Here is a 21,478-nt window from a genome sequence, read left to right on the forward strand (position 1 = left end):
TATAGAGCAGTTCAATATGAGCACCTGGGAAGGCTTAGACGTATAGCCTGAGTATTTGGCTACATTCATTGTCTGGGCAATTTCTATGGTCATGTGGAGTATGTGACACAGTGTTGGCAATATTCTCTCACACAAGCTCTCCTAGATTCACCAAACACACATACTAATATTCATCAAACATATATAAATTGCTTACATTGAGAAATCATCACAGGTAACTAAAAACAATACTTAGTTAGAAAAATAGTTGCATCTTAACACTGAACATCCAAATGATGCCCCCCACCCCTACCCCGCCCACTCCCTCCCCAATTTTAATAAAATAGTTTCATCTTCAGTGAAAAAATGCTGTCTCATGAGGTTATGTAATGTCTTGCCCTCTGACGTCCTCAACTTATTGTCACATGGACCCCGTCTAAATCAGTCACCAACCAGAGGTGTGTTCAAATTGCAAAATTAAAATGGTGAAAATGGTGGTCAACTTTCAGGAATAATTATGCAGTTGAAACATTGCAGATGCCTGAATTGAAATGAAAAAGGTAACCACTTATGAAATTCAACTTGAACGATCTAAGACCATTGCTTTGAAGAAATAAGAAATCAGTTTACTGTGAAAGTCCAGTGATATTAAACACACCTCTGGTTTAGCCCTTGAGCTGGAGACAACATTCAGCCATGTTTGACACAAGCTATAATTCAACACGTGGCTGAATAGCAAAACTAGCTTATCTCGGAGTGTATTGCTTAGAGGTGTATGTATATTGCTTTTGTGAATTCTGAAAGTGAATTTAGCCCAGTTTAAAAAAACATTCCGTTGTTCTGAAGGGACAGGATAGGAGCAGGTAATACAGTGACTGCTCCACCTAACCTATGTTCAGTGAAGCCTCCATCATAATATTGCTTACACCTATCCCTGATCCTCGTGATCTGCCAACACTGAACGGGCGTAAAGCTAGGGGAACAGGGCTAGGTGGTCTTCCAGCGTGGGTATAATGCTGCTCGGCTGTTGTGTAGTAGTGGATAACCCCCCCTCCTGGCCCTGGCTAGACCACAGGCCCCTGGTTAGTCCACAGGCCCCTGGCTAGTCCACAGGCCCCTGGAAGATGAGGCGTGTCCAGCCCGGGGTGCTGAGGGCGGACGAGCAGAAGGGGCAGGTGGGCCGGAAGGCGTGGGTCCCGTGGGGCAGCGGGGTCTCGGCCCAGTACTTGGCAGTCCTCTCTGAGCAGACGTGGCCGCAGGGCACAAAGCCGTGTGTGGGGGCGCCCGCGTCCACGTACACCGCCGGCTCGCAGCCCAGCCAGAGGGGCACGTAGGGACCCACGCTCCTGCACAGGGGGCACTCCCTACGGACCACGGAGCCGCCGCCACCGTCCCCCTCCCTCTCCTCCCGCCGCTCGGGGCGCTGGCCCCAGTCGTGGCGTCCGTGCACGTGGCCACAGGTGAGGTAGACCCAGGGCTGCCGCTCTTCCAGACTGTAACAACGACATACATCACATATAAAACATTGTTCGCACCAGGAGGGTATTCCATCAACGTTGCTAAAGGAAAATCCAGGCTTATTTTTGTCTTTGCTTTTTTAACTCTCGTGAGATTTATCAGAATAAGCCTGGATTTCCCTTTAGCAACGTTGATGGAATACCCCCCAGGAAGAATTTCGAAGTGGTAAACAAACTGTTGTGTGTTTTTTCTCAAACCCAAATCTGCTTAGTACGGGGGGTAAAACTACTAAATATCAACTGTCGTCCGTCCCGTCGATCGAACGATCAGGGGATAAATCGACTGGTTTGTGTTGACTCACCTGTGGCTGCGAGGCAGGCTGGGGAAGGCGAGGGTGCTGAGTCCCACGGGGCACTGGGGCCGGGCGGCGTTCAGCTCCTGGCGTAGCGCCTCCAGGTGGCGGAGGGTAGGAGCGCGGAGGAGGCCCTCGCCAGTACGCCACAGCAGAGTGGCACCGCACAGGTCTACCAAAGACCCGTCACGCAGAGCACTGCTCTCTCCCTCGGCCTGTAGGGGAAGACACACGCACACGCGCACACACACGCACACACACACACAAAACAGAAGACTATTAGTACTGATACATGCATATAATAACACACGCGCACGCACACACACACACACACACACACACACACACACACACACACACACACACACACACACACACACTTCCTTCCTTCCTTTATATACAATGGGGGAAATAAGTATTGAACACATCAATATTTTGTTCAGTAAATGTATTTCCAATGAGCCTATTTAAGTGAAATTTGCACCAGACTTTGGTATTAACTCAAACAAGTTAACAGAAAAAAATCTAAACATTAAAGTCCATATGTAAATAAAGTTATGAGTAATAAAGTGGAATGAAAGAAAAAGCAGTACACCACTCCAAGGAAAGGCAAGGAACCAACTGAAAACCATAACTAATTATGAGGCAACTCTACCTCCAATCTGTGCTAATTAATGTCAGCTGGGTTAGAATATATTGATGAGCTATATAAAAAAAAAATGTGTTACCAAGGTGCCACACAACAAACATCTAATTATGGGTAAAAGCAAAGAGCTGTCACAAGACCTTCGCAACCAGATTGTTACAAAACAAATGGAATTAGCTACAGACATATTTCACAACTTCTGAATCTTCCAGTAAGCACCATTGGGGGCATTATCCGTAAATGGAAGCAAGATCACTCCACCATCAACCGGCCACGCACAGGAGCTCCTCGCAAGATGTCTGATCAGGGAGTCAGAAGGATACTTAGAAGAGTAGCCAAAGAGCCAAGGACCAGTAGGAAAGAGCTCCAGAAAGACTTGGAGACAGCAGGTACCACTGTGACAGAAAGGACAGTAGGCAATGCACTCCACCGCCATGGCCTCTGTGCACGCTCAGCCCGCAAGACTCCACTACAGAAAAAAAGAAATGTTGAAGCTTGTTTAAGGTAAACAACATTTGGACAAGCCAGTAAACTACTGGGAGCATGTACTCTGGTGGTACTCTCCTCTCGTGGTACTGGCAGACTTCATATCATTGAAGGAACAATGAATGGAACCATATACAGAGAGATTCTTGAGATGAACCTGCTCCCATCCACCAGGATGCTGAGGATGAGACGTGGGTGGACCTTCCAGCAGGACAACGATCCAAAGCATACAGCAAAGGAAACTCGCAATTGGTTTCAGAGAAAGAAAATCAACTTGTTGGAATAATAATAATAATACATTAGACTTATATAGCGCTTTTCTAGACACTCAAAGACGCTTTACATACTGAAAAGATCAAGTAACAAAGAAACAAAAGGTACATAGAAGAAAGTATAGGGGCCTAACTGGTGAAGGCGAGCTTGAAGAGGTGGGTTTTGAGGGCCTGTCTGATGTGGTTGGGGAGGGTGTTCCAGAGGGACGAGGCTGCGACTAAAAAGGCCCTATTACCCCAGGTCCGGAGCTTGGTCCTGGTGTTCTTGAGGATGGTTTGGTCGTCAGACCTGAGACAACGGGAGGGGGTGTGGAGGGGGACGAGGTCGGCAAGGTAGGAGGGGGCCAGATTGTTGATGGCTTTGTAAGTGGTGAGTAGGATTTTGAATTGGATCCTGTATTTGACCGGGAGCCAGTGTAGGTTTTGGAGGACAGGGGTGATGTGGTCACGGCGGCAAGTGGAGGTGAGCAGACGGGCAGCAGAGTTCTGGACGTATCGGAATTTGTTTAGGATGTTATTAGGCAAACCGCAGAGGATTGGGGGCGGCTGTGGCGCAGGGGGTAGAGCCGCCGTCTAATGATCGCAAGGTTGGCAGATCGGCGGTTCAAGCCTCGGCTGGCCAAGTGTCCTTGGGCAAGACATTGAACCCCAAATTGCTCCCAGTCAGCGGGCCGGCGCCTTGCATGGTAGCTTGCCGCCATTGGTGTGTGAATGTGTGTGTGAATGAGAGGCCGTTGTAAAGCGCTTTGGATAAAGGTGGTGTATAAGTGCAGTCCATTTACCATTAAAAAAAGAAAAAACATGCTGTTGCAGTAGTCGAGTTACTTCAAGTTGTGGATGAGTGGAATGGCCCAGTCAATCACCTGACTTAAACTCAATTGAACATTTGTGGAAGCATCTGAAGACCCAGATTCACAAGAGGGGCCCCCGCAATCTTCAAGATTTAAAGACAATCTGTGTAGAGGAATGGGCCAAAATCATGCCTGAATAATGCGGGCGATTAGTTACTTCATACAGAAAGCGCCTTGAAGCTGTCATTACAAACAAAGGCTTCTCCACTAAGTATTTAATTAATTTCAGTTAGTGTGTTCAATACTTTTTTCCTGTTTCATTCCACTTTATTACACATAACTTTATTTACATATGGACTTAAATGTTTCAATGTTTTGTCTGGATTGTTTGATTATTTTTTTTTTTATACTTTATTTTTCTTTTCTTTTTTTACATGAATAACAAAGAACAAAAAAACAGACAGGTCATTGTGGGTATCGCATTCTTACATATGTCTTCAATAGTTTGCTTTGTGTCACAGGTTACTTTGTCCATTAGTCATAATAGATTCAGGGAATATCAGTATCACTCTCAGTCCATCTTGTCCTCCGAGGGAATCAATAAGGTTGTTGTCCGTACAGGAACTCTGTGTGCCCCTATCCAATCTCTCAGTCACAGAAGGAGTAATTGAGAAAATAGAATAAAATAAAGTAAAATTAAACAGGTTGTGATAAATTATAAAAAGAAAAACATTTGCGACCATTTGCGTTTGATAACACACAAACCCCCCATATAGAGCTAAGTGGGGGAAGAGGAAGCAGCATCCACCCCTCTGTATAGTATCCATTTCGACCAATACACTTTATCAACACATAATCTCAAGGAGAAGGTGAGACTCTCCATCTCAAACATTCCCTGTATTATTGTTATCCACTCTCCTTTTGTTGGAGGATTCTTATTCAACCATTTCTTGGTTATTGCTTTTTTGCTAGCTACCATTCATATTTTAAGGAGGTACTTATCCTGAGTACTAAGAGTGGTCGGTATATTACCCAAATATACAATATCGAATCTACATTCAATCTCCATTCCCATTATCAAATTTATTTCAGAAATGATCTCTATCCAATAGGATTGAATTGCTGGGCATTCCCAAAACATGTGATAGAAATCAGCCATTGAATTGTTGCACTCTCTCCAGCAATTCCCGGGTTCCCGGTGTACCATTCTGTAAATATTTTCTTCTTGGGGTAATAAAAAACCTAATAATGTTCTTCCATGAAAATTCTCTCCATTGTCCAGAGCTAGAGGTGGTGGATTGTATTTTACATACAGTACAGGCCAAAAGTTTGGACACACCTTCTCATTCAATGCGTTTCCTTTATTTTCATGACTATTTGGTACATTGTAGATTCTCACTGAAGGCATCAAAACTATGAATGAACACATAGGAATTATGTATTTAACAATAAAGTGTGAAATAACTCTAAATATGTCTTATATTTTAGATTCCTCAAAGTAGCCACCCTTTGCTTTTTTGTTGTTAATAACATATATAATTATAATATTAAATATAATATGTGTTAATAATAATATGTTATTATATATATATTTAATATTATTATTATATATTTTATTAACAACAACAACATTTTTATTTTATTAACAACAAAAAAGCAAAGGTTGGCTACTTTGAGGAATCTAAAATATAAGACATATTTAGAGTTATTTCACACTTTTTTGTTACGTACATCATTCCACATTCACATTCACTTTCATTCATAGTTTTGATGCCTTCAGTGAGAATCTTCAATGTAAATAGTCATGAAAATAAAGGAAACACATTGAATGAGAAGGTGTGTCCAAACTTTTGGCCTGTACTGTATGTTCAACCATTCTTCCTCAGTTAGGACTATGTTTGCTTCCTTCTCCCACCTATCCCTAACATATAAGGTGGAGTGATTCTTGGTGGACTGTATACTCAGATAAATTCTTGACACCAGTTTCTTGTGGGTGTTGCCCTTATACGCATCAATACAAATGTTGACTAGACTCATTTCAGAAACCTCATTATTCTTTATATTCTTATCGAAGTAATATCTGTAGAAATCTTGTTTCTCTAGGGTGTGATTATCAATAAGATATTGAAAGCTCTTCAAGCCTGTATTAGATGAAATTAGGCAATATGATGTAATTCCCTTCCTGGTCCATTGTTTAAATCTTGGGTCCAGCTGTCCTGGTTTAAAATCTTTATTATATGCCACCCATCTTAGCAGCTGTGCGTCTCTTTCAAGTTTTGAGTGTTTACATTCTTTGAACCAAATATTGAGAGCAACCTTCGTCCAACTACTTAATTCATCTGAGTACATAGTCTTAGAAGTTGTATCACCCAGTAAGGATTGAAGGGGGACATTCAGTTGACTCAGTTCTATGTCTTTCCATTTTGCGTTGTAATCATCATTACACCAGCATACCAAGTATCTTAGTTGGGCTGCTTTATAATATTCCTCCAGGCAAGGGAGAGACATACCCCCCTTTTCTTTCGGTAATTGTAAGGTGTTGAATCGCACCCTAGGTTTCTGACCTTTCCACACAAACCTAGAGATCATTCGGTTCCAATCATCGAACTGTTTCTTTGGGATCTCTACTGGTAAAGATTGAAAAAAGAATAACAACCGTGGCAGAATGTTCATTTTTATAGTCTCTATTCGGTCATACATACTGAGCGTTAAGGGTAGCCATCTGTCTAAATCTGTTCTAATTTCCTTCGTGAGAGGGTTGTAGTTTACATTATAAATGTTAGTTAGTTTCTTTGGTATATTAACCCCTAGGTATTTCATAACAGCTGCATTCCATTTAAAATTGTACTTTTTACCTGTGGTGAGTAATTGAAAGAAAGAGTTTGGGTTTTATGTACGTTTAATTTGTATCCCGAGTATGAGCCATACTTCACCAGACATGACATGAGTTTAGGCAGGCTGGATTTTGGGTTGGATAGAGTCACCAGTACATCATCCGCATACAGAGATATTTTATATTCCATTTCTTTAATTGAGATTCCTGTTATGGAGACATCTTCTCTTATGGCTTGTGCAAGTGCTTCTATGAATAACGAAAAGAGGGCGGGACTTAAATTGCATCCTTGACGACAGCCACGTTCGAGGTTAACTACTTTTGATAGGCTACCATTTATTTTAATTCGAGCAGTTGGTAAGTAATATAAGGATTTAAGACATCCAATAACTGCATCATCAAAGCCAAAACGCTGTAGCACCAGGTATAAGAATTCCCATCGCACTGAGTCGAAGGCCTTTTCCGCATCTAGGCTAATGGCTAGAGACTCTGATTTGCTTTTACTCATGCTATCTATCAGATATAGGGCCCGTCTCACATTATCTTGCGTCTGCCTGTTCTTGATAAAACCTGTTTGGTCTGTGTCAATCAAATCAGGAAGTATGTTTTCTAGTCGTTTTGCCATTATTGATGCAAATAGTCTGTAATCTATATTTAGGACAGAGATAGGTCTATGTGAACTGCATTCCGTCTTGTCCTTTCCCGCCTTTGGGATTACAGATATTATAGCCTGTTTCCAGGATACAGGAGTCTCTCCACCCTGAAGAACACAGTTGAAACATTTTTTAAGTGTAGGTATCAGTAATTCTCTAAATGTTTTGTACCATTCGGCTGGAAAGCCGTCTCCTCCTGGTACCTTATTTGTTTTTAGTCTAGATATGGCATTGTCTATTTCTGTTTCTGTAATTTCCTGTGTCATCAATTTATTTAGTTCTACTCCTATTGAGGGTAAATCAAGGGATTCCAAGAAGTGTTTTATGACTGAGGGTTCTGCTGCTTCAGGTTGAGAGTACAGTTCCTTATAGTATTTTTCAAAACATTGTTGTATATCCTCTGTGGAGTAACACATTGCATTGGTATTGGGATCTCTAATTTGAAAGATTGATCTTTCATTTTGTTGTTTACGTAATTTCCATGCCAGAAATCTTTTAGCTCTAGGCCCAACCTCATTGTACTTCTGTTTAATGTATTTGAGTTTAATCTCCACTTGTTCATCAAGTATCTTATTTAATCTTTGCTTTATGATTGTATTTGTTCTAATATTTGGGGGTTATTTAACTCAACATGTCGTTGTTCTAGGGTTTTTAATGTGTTTGTTAAGTCTGACACTTGTTTCTGCTTATTTCTTTTATTTCTGGCAGCCCACGTTATAAGTTTTCCTCTCATCACAGCTTTCTCCGCGTCCCATAAAATAGTTGATGATATATCCTCACTAGCGTTGAATTCCAAGTACTCCTCTATTCCCTTTTTAATATATTCCTTACATTGACAGTCGTTCAGCAGGCTAGTATTAAGTCTCCAGACTGTGTTCCTGGGTTGGGCATCCAAATTCAGTCTCAAATATACACCTGCGTGATCCGACACATCTTTAACCCCTATGCTGCAATCAATAATCCTCTGCCTCTCTGAGTTAAACATAAAAAAATAGTAAACTCTGGAATGGACCGCGTGAGGATGAGAGAAAAAAGTAAATTGGGATTGAGTTCCCTCCATACATAAAACATGCCAATCTCTTTAAGCAACTTTGCTACATGTATTCAGGGTTCATTCTTTTTGTTGGGTTCGATGAATCTAGGGCGGCGTGCAGCTGCACATTCCACAGATCAGAGTACCAGTGACTTCTGTGGCGATTATATTGAATATTTTTTAAATAAATGAGTTGTCCCGTCCTGGTGGTCTATAAACATTAAGCAGTGTTACTTCCTTAGAATCGAGAGTCCCTTTCACCGGTCCCTCATCACCGTTGTCCCTCGCGATTATCCCTCTCTTCCTCAGGTCTTCCATAGCCTCTGCTGCGCTGTTGTAGGTGAGGGGGCCGTCGTTGTAGAATACGCGGAGTTTCGCCGGTGGTGGAGTCTGGAAGCGGAGTCCCTTTTCTTTGAGTAGTTTTCTGATAGGAGCGTACGCCATCCTCTTTTTTTGTGTCTCCATAGGGTAATCTTGGTCGAAGTACACTCTTTTCCCGTCCAGGTGAACTTCTTTCTTCCTCCATGCGGTGCGGAGCACTAACTCTTTTATTTTGTATTGGAGAAAGTACATTACAATGGATCGGGGGTTAGCTCCTTGTGGTGGTTTGGTTGCAAGCGCCCTGTGGCAGCACTGAATGCCAAGTTCAATGTCGGTGAGGGCCAACTCCGCCTTGATAAACCCACCAATGAACTCCTCCATGTTGTCTCCTTCAGCACCCTCGGGGACGCAGTAAATGCGTATGTTGTTTCTTCGGGAGCGTGCTTCGAGGTCTGTCAATTTTGCTTGAAGTTTTTCTTGAGTGTCTAAGGCTTGGCATAGCGCTTCTGTAGCTTCGGTACTCCACTCTTCCATATCCGCCACCCGCTGCTCCGTCTCTTCCACTCTTCCCACCCCGTCCTTCAGGTCAGTGGCAATTTCAGTTAGTTTGTGGTTGATGTCGTCTCGAAAACTTGCCAAATCTCCCCTCAGGTCTTTGGCAAAGGTATCTTGAAAGTTGTTTAATTCCGTTTTCACGTCTGATCGGATAGCCTTTATCTCCGCATGTATGGCGTTGATGCTAGCTTGCAAGATGTCCGCGGTCTCGTGTTCGTCCATTTCGTTGTCGTTATCATTTCCAGATGTTTGTCTGTCACTTTTCTTAGATTTCTGGGATGATGATTCTTTTTTCTTTCGGTTCATTTCCCCTTACATATTAATTTTAAGTACAATTTGTGAAAGAAATTGAACTAGTTAAGGGGAATAAGTTGACCTGTCTGGGAGCTCTTCGTTTACACAGCCGTTTGCCTTGACGCCATACCGGAAGCCCCCTGGATTGTTTGATTTAATACCAAAGTCTGGTGCAAATTTCACTTGAATAGGCTCATTGGAAATGAGTGTTCAATACTTATTTCCCCCAATGTAACACTAACCAGTTTTCCCCGGCTGGGGCCCGAGCGTGTCTCTCTCAGGGCGTAGACGTCCCCGCAGACGGAGATCTCTCTCCACAGGCCCTGTCTGGAGTCCTCGGGGAAGCCCTCTGGGTGCATCACCAGCACCCCGTTGGTGGTCAGCCCGTCCATGTGCCCGTCTGGGTTCTTCCACTTAGTGGCCTTCTCCTAACGAACACAGAGGCCACAGTCATGGTTGTTATTGCATATAAGATTTCTCTCCATCTAAGAAAATATAGTAAGTAAGGCTTGAGAACCGATGGTTCTCTCAAGCCTAATGGCCCATCTCCTGTTTCCGTAGCATGAGGCGGCTTGATGTACAAGTACACCCCCCTGGACATGACGCTGGTATGTGGCAGGGTCTTACCGCCCAATCCAACGCATAATGTTGAGTGTCAAGCAGGGAGGCATCGGGTACCATTTTTATAGTCTTTGGTATGACTCGCCTGGGGATCGAACTCCCAATCTCGGGGCGGACACTCTAACCGCAAGGCCACTGAGCTGGTTAAAGCAAAATATGTTGATTCCTTATTCATGATATAGTCATGCTCATATGCCTGAACTGTGTGCTATCAGTACACATACACGTAGTGCATTGACGTAGCGTACTGACATCTAATTTTGATATCTACATTTTCTCCACTAAGCCCGGTGCTGAAGTGTCCGCTCACCCCTAGGAAGATGTTTTTGGAGGAGTCGAAGCCCGCGGCGTATATGCGTGCCGTGTAGGGGGGGTTACGTTCGCAGACCACCCTGCAGGCGAAGCGTGAGATGGTGCTGGGGGCCACGGAGGGGTCCTCGCCCTCCTTGCCCCCTCCAAACGTGTCGGTCACCACAAAGTCAATGGGACTCTCCGTGGACCGTCCGATCTGCAGAGGAAACAAGGGGGAGCACATCTTTCGATTCTGAGGGGAACATTTTTTTTTCGAGCGAGGTGCAATTAAGGTAAGCCGTAACTTGGATGATAACCCACTTTGATACAAATGTGTCTTTGACTTCTAGAACATTCTTTGTGCTTTGAATGTATCTGGGTCCCTCTACTGAGCCGGCCACCTGAAATCTATTTTTGTGGGTGACTGAATATTCATGCTTCTGTGTTGTGGGAGACTAATGTGGTCTTAGTCATGCAGTGGAGGCCTTTGGTGTGTGTGTGTGTGTGTGTGTGTGTGTGTGTGTGTGTGTGTGTGTGTGTGTGTGTGTGTGTGTGTGTGTGCGTGTGTGTGATGTTATCACCCTAATCACCCCCTTATTAGAGGTTAGGTCAAATTTGGTCTACTATGTTCTTACTTGGAACATGTCTGTGTCATTGTCATGGCAGTATTCCACCACCACCGTCTGGTTCCGGGACAGAGTGAAGGAGATGCTGTGCTGCCCCCTGCTGTGGACAGCCTGAAACAACAACAAGAGAGAACTGAGTCTGAGTCAAAAAGATGGCAAATTATTGTCATCATATTAGCATATAGGACACAGACACACAGACCTTGCTGTCCTGGGGTGTGTTGAGGATGTGCACTGTGCTGGGTTTGACACCGTTGGCCTTGGTTCTCCGGTACAGAGCAAAGCGGCTCTTTCTGCGCCCGCGGTCACCGCTAGGGAGAGAACCATTATACCTACGAAACATAAACACAAATACAGGACACGTAAGTCATGTTACTAAAACATGGGCCGGCTGTGGCGCAGGAGGTAGAGCCCCCGTCTAACGCTCACAAGGTTGGCAGATCGGCGGTTCGAGCCCCGGCTGGCCACATGTCGAAGTGTCCTTGGGCAAGACACTGAACCCCAAATTGCTCCCAGTGAGCGGGCCGGCGCCTTGCATGGCAGCTTGCCGCCATTGGTGTGTGAATGTGTCTGTGAATGGGTGAATGAGAGGCCGTTGTAAAGCGCTTTGGAGCAGCAAAAAAGGCGCTATATAAGTGCAGTCCATTTACCATTTAAAACAGGCATCTGCCGACATCCAGTCGTCCCAAAGACAATGTGTGCTTAAATCATGAAAGTAAATACTGTGATGCTGCCAATCATACATAAGACCCTCAGAAAACATGAACTGAAGATGAGAACATTTGTTTTCTGTTCACTGTACAGTGCATCTCTAGAGAATTGGCAGCGTATCTCAGAGGATATTCCCCCCCTGCCCCCACACACACACACACACACTTATCCTACGCCTCACTGACGATTCATGATTCATGTAGAACTCTTGAACCTCATCCACTTATACCCCTTAACCCAATTCACTCATCCAGCACTTGAAACCTCATTCAATGCAGCCTGTGGCACTTCCTATGGGTCGACCACTCTTTGAACTGAAACACCACTTCAACTTGATTCAGTAATACACACAATGCTGTTTACAATGGCCAAGTGAAACACCAAACACTAGTCAGTTCCACTCCGGAGGATCATCAAAGATCCCAGCCACCACAACCACAGTCAGTTTGAACCGATGCCGTCCAAAAGGCGAAGCCTCTTCCAGAGACTTAAGGTTAAAACTCAGAGGCTAACCAACAGCTACTTACCCCAGGCAATCAGGCTCATGATCATCCACGTGCACATCCCATGCATACAGACTACCTAAGCTTAAGCTCACAGTCACTTTACTACTGTCACTTATGTCCTGTATTATTGACACTTGTTTATTGGATGATGCCTAGTGCCTTATTGTCTACAAATTGCATGATACTCCTAATTGTAAATAATCGTATTTGTTACTTATGTCCTGTACTATTGTCACTTTTCTATCTTGAATTATCCCTATAATTGCTTTATTGTCTTGTGCTGCAATGTCAGGAACCGAAGCCTTACTCTCTTACACTTGTGTAATGTGACGTAACAATAAAACTTGAAACTGAAACTTCACTCTGAGAAGTCGCATCATGGCCTCATTTTTGGTGCACTTGTGAGTGTGCTTGTGTGTGAGTGCGAGTGAGTCGTCTTCTCTTTGGACATACTGACATAACAGGTGGGTACTCTTCAGGGTTCATTTTCAGTTTCCCTGAGAGCCAAGAGTGGAATTGCCTTGTTATGCTCAGAGTTCACATGAGGGCCGTATGCTGGTTTTAACTTTGAGCTAATCAGCAGTGCATGGTACCTATTAAAGACTATTCAGAGGATGCCCAGTGCATGGTACCTATTAAATACTATTCAGAGGATGCCCAGTGGGCAAGGAGCCTTTGTGAGGGACATTAACTATGTAGCTTTCAAATGAAATCACTTTACTGGGTGGATGGTGGCTGGCCTGACTCTGCTTGGCTGAAGCAGGTCTTCCAGCGATATCATCTTTCTCCGTTCGTTTCTATTCAACTAGACCAGACAAGACAGGCTGAGGTGTTCCCATAGTATCACAGGAGACCTGACCAGACAGGCCTGTGCATGAGAGCAGAGGAGAGGAGATCTGAAGGGCACACACTGCTATATTACCCTGCTATGTTACATCACCACAGAACAAGCCAGGAGGGCAGGGAGAAAGAGCAGGGAGACAAGGCAGAAACACAGACTGGAGGCCAGAGGGAGAGATGGAAAAGGGCAGGAGAGAGAGCAGACAGGGCAGGGAGACAAGGCAGGGAGATGGACGGGGAGGACAGAGAGGGCAAAGGGTAGAGGGTAGAGGGGGGGGGGGGTAAGCAAGAGCAGAAAAACAGGGCAGGGCAGGGAGACAAAACAGAGAAAGGGTGGCATGAGTTAGCAGGGAGATACAGCCAGAGAAGGAAGAGGGAAGAGAGAGAGAGAGGGAGAGTGGGTGGAAGACAGCCAGGGTAGAGAGAAAGGGCAGAGGGTAGGGAGAGGAAAGGGAGAGAGGATAAGGCAATAACAGAGCCCATGGCGGTGCGACTCGCCTGGGCAGTTCTGGCCTGCTTCGCGCATGTGCGCACACACCCCTAGTGTGCAGTATGAAATATTCACTCCCTCTGCCCCCCGACACAGGGTTTATTTTCGTTGAGGGCAAGCCACTGAGAAGCACATCTCTCAGAGAGTCAGCAAACAGCAGAGCTTTAGGAGGGTGAGAGCCAGAGAGAGAGAGGCACAGAGAGAGTGTCCGAGAGAGAAGGGGGGGGGATAACTCTCTCCTACTGGGCAGGGGTGACCTGAGCTGAGGTGGGCTGGGCTAGGCTGGGCTGGGCTCCACACAGAGTCGAGGCTAACTAAGGTAATGAGCGGTAAACAGGCAGTGATGCAGAGCATCACATGCACTGCCCTGAGATGACTGCACAGCATGTGATCATTAAAAATGGACCAGAGAGATGCCCCCATAGCAAAACACAGGCCAGATGACATCAATGACAGCTCATAAAGCAGGGGGCAATGGAGAATTTTCTTTTCAAGGTGTCTATCTGTGCAGTGTGCACAACATTATCTAAAAGTGAAAGAAAACATTCAGCTTTTCATAGGACACTTCTGGAATGTGTGAAGACATAGCACGTCTCTTGGCTATGTCGTGGCATATTTTCCCGTCGCTCGTTGATTACACCTATCAGGTTCCTTCAGATATGCATTCAAGGAACACTTCATAGCAAAGCGGAATATGTAGATCTACAAGAGGAAAAAGGCAGCTCAACAGCTGATCAACATTCAGGTGCTGGCTGCAGCCTCACTCTTTGACCCTATTCAGCAATATGTGAGGGGAGACTGGGAGCGAGAGGAAGCGGAAAAGAGGGCAAAGGGTCACGTATCTTGGGCCTGTACAGGAAGCTGTGCCAAGCAGGATGGAGCATAAGAGAAGGGACACAAGAGTGTTTAACCCTGTGAACCCGATGACTCGACACTGGAACAGCAAAGACAGCGGGAAATGTTGAATCTGCGTAGATTTATACGCACATCCTGTCTAGCATGTGGGAAAGGATAATAAATGCAGGGCATTTTGGAGAAAACAAACACTCATAAATGAGATTATGAGTCATAATCTGTTTAGCAATTAAAAACACAAATAGACTAATATGTCAACTAAGGGATATGCTTTGTTACAGCCATGTTGTTGTTGTTTTTTTGGTTATTTTATTCATATTTTATTTTATCTCGTGTCCCACTTTCTGCGATCATCATAGTTCCAGAACAGTATGACATCATAGGGTTTTCAGCCTTAGTAATCGAGTGCTGAATTTACACCCACTCAGACGTCCATTGAAGAAAAAAGGCTACATGATAGTAATTTTAGAGTGGACACATCATACGAGACAGATTGTTACTTTAATATACGCAGATCAATACAATCGTAGGTTTGGCTGTTATAAAGTAACACTATTTTGTTCATGATCATGATGTCGCCAGTGTATCAGTTCATCCGTGTAACAAAGTTACTGTCGCCTTTATACCTCAAGCAAAGCAGTGTCCGCTTTTCCAACTTAACTCCCCAAAGAAATATACTGTATCATAAGATATTAAGTGAAATATAGATACAAAAGGTACGGTTCGTCTAAAATCAAAGCATAAGCCTAGGACAAAACCAACGGAACTCCATCGACTCACACGTCATCTTTTATATTTCTGTTGTAATGTAGTAATAAGTGGCTTTACTACGACACGTTGATGTTCGCCAGTGTTCTCTACTCACCCCAGGATCACCAGCTCGCCGTATTTGACCGGGTCTTTAACGGGCACATCGTCTTCGTCCTGGGTCGGCGAATTCATTAGACTTCTCTTCCAAATGCGTTCAAGAACAGTAGTAGACTAGTGAGATCAAAACAATGAATACAATCTTCAAACTACGAGGAAGTTATTAGAATATTAGACTATTCAGGTTTGGATATAGGTGAGAGTTCTTGTTCTTCGTTTTATTGTTTTGATTCCGTGGAGAAGCATTCTGTAGAGATTGTTGCAAGGCTAGCGATTGAAGGCCCGCGCGACACAGATCGGTTCTGTAGCGGAGGGGACAAAAACAGCTCGCGGCAGGGAGTCGGTTATACCATCTTTCAGAGGGGAGAACAAGGGAATGAAACCCAAATCATAGACTTAACACAACAGTTATACGACCCCTCTTATACAACTTATTTTCTAATTACACGTGAAATATTGTGTGAGCGATATCGTTTTTAAAACAAATCAATTTCGTCCTAATATGAAAAGATGATGAGACAACCGACTTCCCTACAACTATTCAGAGTACTGAGGTCTTGATGCGAAGCTCGCTTCTGACTATTATGTAAAAATAAAAAAGCGATTTAGAATGATGGAGGACTCCACTTTGTAGTTCTCATATAACCTCTTTAGTCCACTCAACATTCCCTTTTACAGATTTTTGTTAAAGATGTTTAAGTGAGCGAGAAGAATTGATTTATGTCTGTCTGGTCTCACCGGTCATTATAGAATCTGACGTAATAGCTTGCTTCTCATGGGGGATTTTTTTTTTTGATGTTGTAGCTATTTGAATGTGGGTCACTGATGGGCTTAAGTGTCTCTGTGAGTGTGACAGAAATAATGTTTCAGTGACGGTGTGAGGTAAAGGTAAGATGTGAAAGGAAATGAAATGACCTATGGAATGTATGAATAATTGTAGGAAATGTGTGGTAGTAGTAGTACTATTATTAGTGGTATTAATAGTGTAGTAGGCTGTGTGTGTGTGTGTGTGTGTGTGTGTGTGTGTGTGTATGTGTGTGTGTGTGTGTTTCCAGGTTCCAGTGTTATTGTTACATCACATTACACAAGTGTAAGAGAGTAACATTTTTAGGCTTCATTGCAGCACAAGACAATAAGGCAATAGGCATAATAAAAGCTAAAAAGGTGACAGTGATGCCTCCATAAATGGTAAATGGACTGACTTATATAGCACCTTATTCCAAAGTGCTTTACAATAGCCTCTCATTCACCCATTCACACACACACTCACACATCAATGGTGGCGGCAAGCTACCATGCAAGGCACCGGCCCGCTCATTTGGAGCAATTTGGGGTTCAGTGTCTTGCCTAAGGACACCTCGACATGTGGCCAGCCGGGGCTCGAATCGCCGACCTGCCAACCTTGCGATCATTAGACGCCGGGCTCTACCTCCTGCGCAACAGCCGTCCCCTCATCAGAATGCTCTCGTTGTGCCTCTGTAGAAGGCCCATGGGGTCTTGGACTCCATGCCAAACTTCTTCAGCTGCCTGAGGTGAAAGAGGCGCCTTTTTCACCAAACTGCTGACCCTCTCTACAGCTGACCCGTTGATGGTGATGGGGTCCTGTTCCCGACCTTTCTTCCTAAAGACCACCACCAGCTCCTTGGTCTTGTCAGAGTTGAGAGAGAGGTTGTTCTCCTGGCTGTACTCTCTCCTGTAGGCCGTCTCATCGGTGTCTGTGATCAGGTCAATCAATTTAATCACAGAGCTGGAGCCGAGCGTAGCCACGCAGTTGTGGGTCTACAGGAGGTAGAGGAGGGTAGGTGTGTGTGTGTGTGTGTGTTTTAGTATTGTACCTTACTGGAGGTTAGGGTTCACACAGAAGTCCCATTAAAATACACTTACTGGTCACCTCTTCAACTAGGCGGGACAAGGTCTGCCTGTGACCACAGGAGGGCAGCAGTATATTTCAGAGCTCAAAGTTTTCAAATACTAATAAGGAAATAAATACGGTTGCTATTTGGCGATGTCAAATTGGCAGTCATTCTCCACTTCACTTCCTTCCAGAGCCAATAATGCTGTCCACTGGGGGGGAAAGTCCAACTGAACATAAGTTTCAATGTGGTGGTTGATTAAGCAACATTCACATAATGAATAATCTTGCCTTACCTTTATCTCAGTTTTGTGATCTTGAGTCATACAGAAATCCTGGATTTGACTCTTGGTTTGTTACATGTTGGGGAAGGTTTAATCACTGCAACAAGCTGTGATATGATGCATGCACAAAGTGAGCCCTGAGCTGCAGGTTTTGGACTGAACCCAGCACTGGTGAGCTTGTAAGGGAATCTGTTTACCCTCCACAAGGTCAGGGACTGCCTCCGAGGCATCACCTGAGGCTAATTCAGACTGAAACATTTAAAGCTTTGCAGGTAGAAATGTAATACAGTACAACAAATACAATACATACAATACAAGTCTAGATCATAAAGATGTCTATTCTGGTTAAAGGAGCTGGGCATCTGTTGGGAATCTGCCACCGCTGGCCACTGTGGTGACATTCATTTCTAAGTTCCAAACAACAACATCCTCCCTAATAATAATATAACAGCCCCCCCCCCCCCCCCCCCCCCTTCAAAAATTGGACTTACAGTGTCTGACATTAGCTGTTCTGCTTCTGCATGCATACACAATTCAAAGAAGCAGCCTCCAGAGACAGAAAGGTGACTATCGGTCCACTCCCCTAGAACACCTGGGGGGTATTCCATCAATGTTCCTTTAGCAACGTTGATGGAATACCCTCCTGGCTAGTAACAACATGTTTGTATACAAACCGAGTGTCGGGTAGGACACTTCATTTTAGAAAACACTTTTTTTGATTATTACACAAATATTTCTGATTGCTAATGATTAAACATAGTCATAACAAACATTCGGAAGCATTTAGAAAGGTTGAATGTTACATATTGCACCTTTAAGTGAACTGTTCAAATTAAGTGTTACAGATCCGCTATCCTGAATGTAATATGGTTGTTCTTTAGGGTTGGCCTGAGCAAGGTGCTGCACAGATCACATTTATCTGACCTATAAATTACCTCAACATCATAGCAAGTGGGCGCAGGTCCTCATATTCATGGGACGATTAGCAAATCTGCGCAACAGTCAACCACAGCCATGCTCCAACGCCTACAGTGAGAGCCACTTGAGAGCAGTTGAACACCATCTGAATGGGATGCTTAAACCACCACAGAGAGAGGCCACCGTGTTTTCTTAGTGGATGGAAAGTTTATACTAACCAGTGTGTATCTCCAACGTGCAACATGCACAGAGGGCCAACTGGATGAACCAGATGCGTGCACTGGTGTGTTATTGTTGTTTTATCGAACACACACACACACACACACATTATTTCCACCTGTTCTAAAGTGTGTGTGTGTGTGTGTGTGTCTTCAGTACTATAGAGTTTCAGTGCACGGAGCCGGCCTGTGTGTTCTGTCTACCATCGCGGAGAGTGAAACCTCTCTGCTCTTCTCACTTTCCTGGGGTTATGACCCCAACACCCAATCAGCCTCCTGCACTCTTGATGTTGTCCTGAGCAGTCTCGTCCTCCCAGCCCCCCCCCCCCCCACCCAATCCTGATGAAGTATTCAGATAGGCTTACATTGGATATGATCTATGATATCTACCATATCATTACAATGTATTATGATGCCTTTATGTAGGCCTCATGACAGATGATTTATGTGAAGTTTGACCAATTATCTAATCTTCCCTATTTTATAGTAGGGAACACACTGGGACTGAGCCCATTTGATCAGCTTATCAGAGATCTGACTCTGTGCCTTATTGTGACAATGTGGAATGCATTACTCCGACTATCACTATGCAGCAGTTGGATGCAGGATTATTTCATAATAGTGCCCATAGTTTGTTTTTGGAAACACACACACACACACACACACACACACACACAAATTATGTCATGGCTCTTTTCCATCACTTCTCATGCATAGCATAAGCCCACACATTTTCACACATTTACACACACACACACACACACACTAATTACATCATGGCAATGGACCGAGGCTGAAGTATTTAGGCTCTGCGTCACGCTCATGCTCCACATGCACCATCAAGATGTTTCCTGGTTGCATTTCCATCCATGATGAATGTGGCTTCTTCAGGCATGCCATGGGAGGAGTGGCAGGGGACTGTTCTCTCCTCCATTACAGTACACAGAGTACACAGCAAACATGGTACACACACAATAACCAATGTACAAAACATCCTCATACAAGACTCTGGGGACAGTAAGAAAAGAAGCATCCTCGCCTCATGTCCTCACCTTGATCTGTAACAATCTGGAATTGAAGTGGACTAATAAAAAAACAGAAACCTGGTTGACATCAGTCTATCGTGAGGAGATAAATGAGAGAAGAATGCCACTCTTCTGCTGCGCCTGTGTCACCACGGAGGCAAGTGCAAACAAAGCCAAGGTATTTAGCAGTCGAGCGACCCTGCCTCCCCTGTTAGGATTTCGGGCCTAGAATGAATGTAGCTAGTGAAGGCTGACTGCAGTCTAGCATGGATAGGTTCTGAGGACATAGAGAGTGCTTTCGGGTACTCTCACAATACAACACAACACAATCATTTATTCCAACTTTCATCATCATAATACAACTTAATTCCTTTATTCATTATGTATGGCATCCTCAAAGGTGTGTGTGTGCATGTGTGTCTGTGTGTCCTACTCTATTTGATGAGTAGTCAGTCTCCCACATAGGACAACCATGATGAAGCAGATGGCTCAGCATATTCTCCTTCTCTGTGGGCCATCTCGAACAACAGGCTCGTCTAGTGATAACAGACGCCCTGCAGGGAAAACCTAATTGTTTACACAGGCAGGTTGGTTGTTCGACAACCGCAGATAATTTTTTAAAGACTAAAGCACACGTTGCGCACATAGGACACATGCACATACTGTGTATAGACACACACACGCACACATACAGTACACACAGAAACACACGTACGCACGCACATGCACATACACACACGTTGCTTCCTGAGCAACGACTCCAGGCGGGTGTGGCAGGGGGTTCAGCACATGACAAACTTCAGAGCCAACAGGCTCACAGCCGCGGAGGACGACCCCCTGCTGGCGGAAAAGCTGAACTCCTTCTACGCCCGGTTCGACGAGGGGCGAACGGAGGTAACCACAACACAAACACCACTCTCTCCAGCTCTCAGCAGCCTCACCCTCACAGAGCATGAAGTGAGACGCGTGCTGAAGGCGGTGGACCCCAGAAAAGCCTCAGGGCCGGATGGCGTCCTGGGACGAGTGCTGAGGGACTGCGCCGACCAGCTGGCCGGGGTTTTCACCAACATCTTCAACCAGTCCCTGTCCCAGGCCACCAACCCACCCTGCCTGAAAACCTCAACTATCATCCCAGTCCCGAAGAAAAGCACGGTGAGCTGCCTAAACGACTACCGCCCGGTGGCACTCACACCAATCATCATGAAGTGCTTTGAGAAACTGGTCCGGGCCCACATAGTCACATGCCTCCCGCCCAACCTGGATCCATACCAGTTCGCCTACAGAGCCCACAGGTCCACAGAGGACGCCATCGCGACGACTCTCCACTCCACTCTATCCCACCTGGAGAGTGGGAACAGCTACGCGAGACTGCTCTTTGTGGACTTCAGCTCTGCCTTCAACACCATCCTTCCAGACAGGCTAGTGACCAAACTACTAGACCTGGGACTATCACACTCTATCTGTGCATGGATCAAGGACTTCCTGTCTGACCGCCCCCAGAGGGTGCGGGTGGGCTCCCACACCTCCACAGCCCTCAGACTCAGCACTGGGTCCCCCCAGGGCTGCGTGCTAAGCCCCATCCTCTACAACCTCTACACCTACGACTTCACCCCCGTCCACCCCAGCAACTCCATCGTAAAGTTTGCAGACGACACCACCGTGGTGGGCTGCATCTCGGGGGGGGACGAGGCGGCGTACAGG

At 44.9% G+C, this 21,478-nt stretch overlaps 1 protein-coding gene across 3 annotated transcripts; it reads right to left on the reverse strand.

Moving 5' to 3' along the window:
* Positions 1-381: 381 nt before the first annotated feature.
* LOC308164781 (E3 ubiquitin-protein ligase pellino homolog 2) lies at positions 382-15,555 on the reverse strand (the record flags this gene model as incomplete). 3 transcript variants are annotated; one of them, XM_080538808.1, is made up of 7 exons in its annotated part: positions 382-1,472; positions 1,799-2,004; positions 9,916-10,101; positions 10,605-10,802; positions 11,221-11,322; positions 11,414-11,543; positions 15,479-15,555. In XM_080538808.1, 7 exons carry the CDS (start codon positions 15,553-15,555, stop codon positions 1,082-1,084), a joined length of 1,290 nt encoding a protein of 429 aa, XP_080394934.1. In that variant the 3' UTR covers positions 382-1,081. The 3 variants fall into 3 exon arrangements, with proteins under 3 accessions (XP_080394934.1, XP_080394935.1, XP_080394933.1); XM_080538809.1 differs by having other exon boundaries at positions 11,408-11,543; XM_080538807.1 differs by having other exon boundaries at positions 11,221-11,350; positions 11,400-11,543.
* Between the last annotated feature and the right edge of the window lie 5,923 nt (positions 15,556-21,478).

This window comes from Nansenia antarctica (assembly GCF_963989245.1).
Source record: "Nansenia antarctica genome assembly, chromosome: 1".
NCBI classification, from domain to species: domain Eukaryota; kingdom Metazoa; phylum Chordata; class Actinopteri; order Argentiniformes; family Microstomatidae; genus Nansenia; species Nansenia antarctica.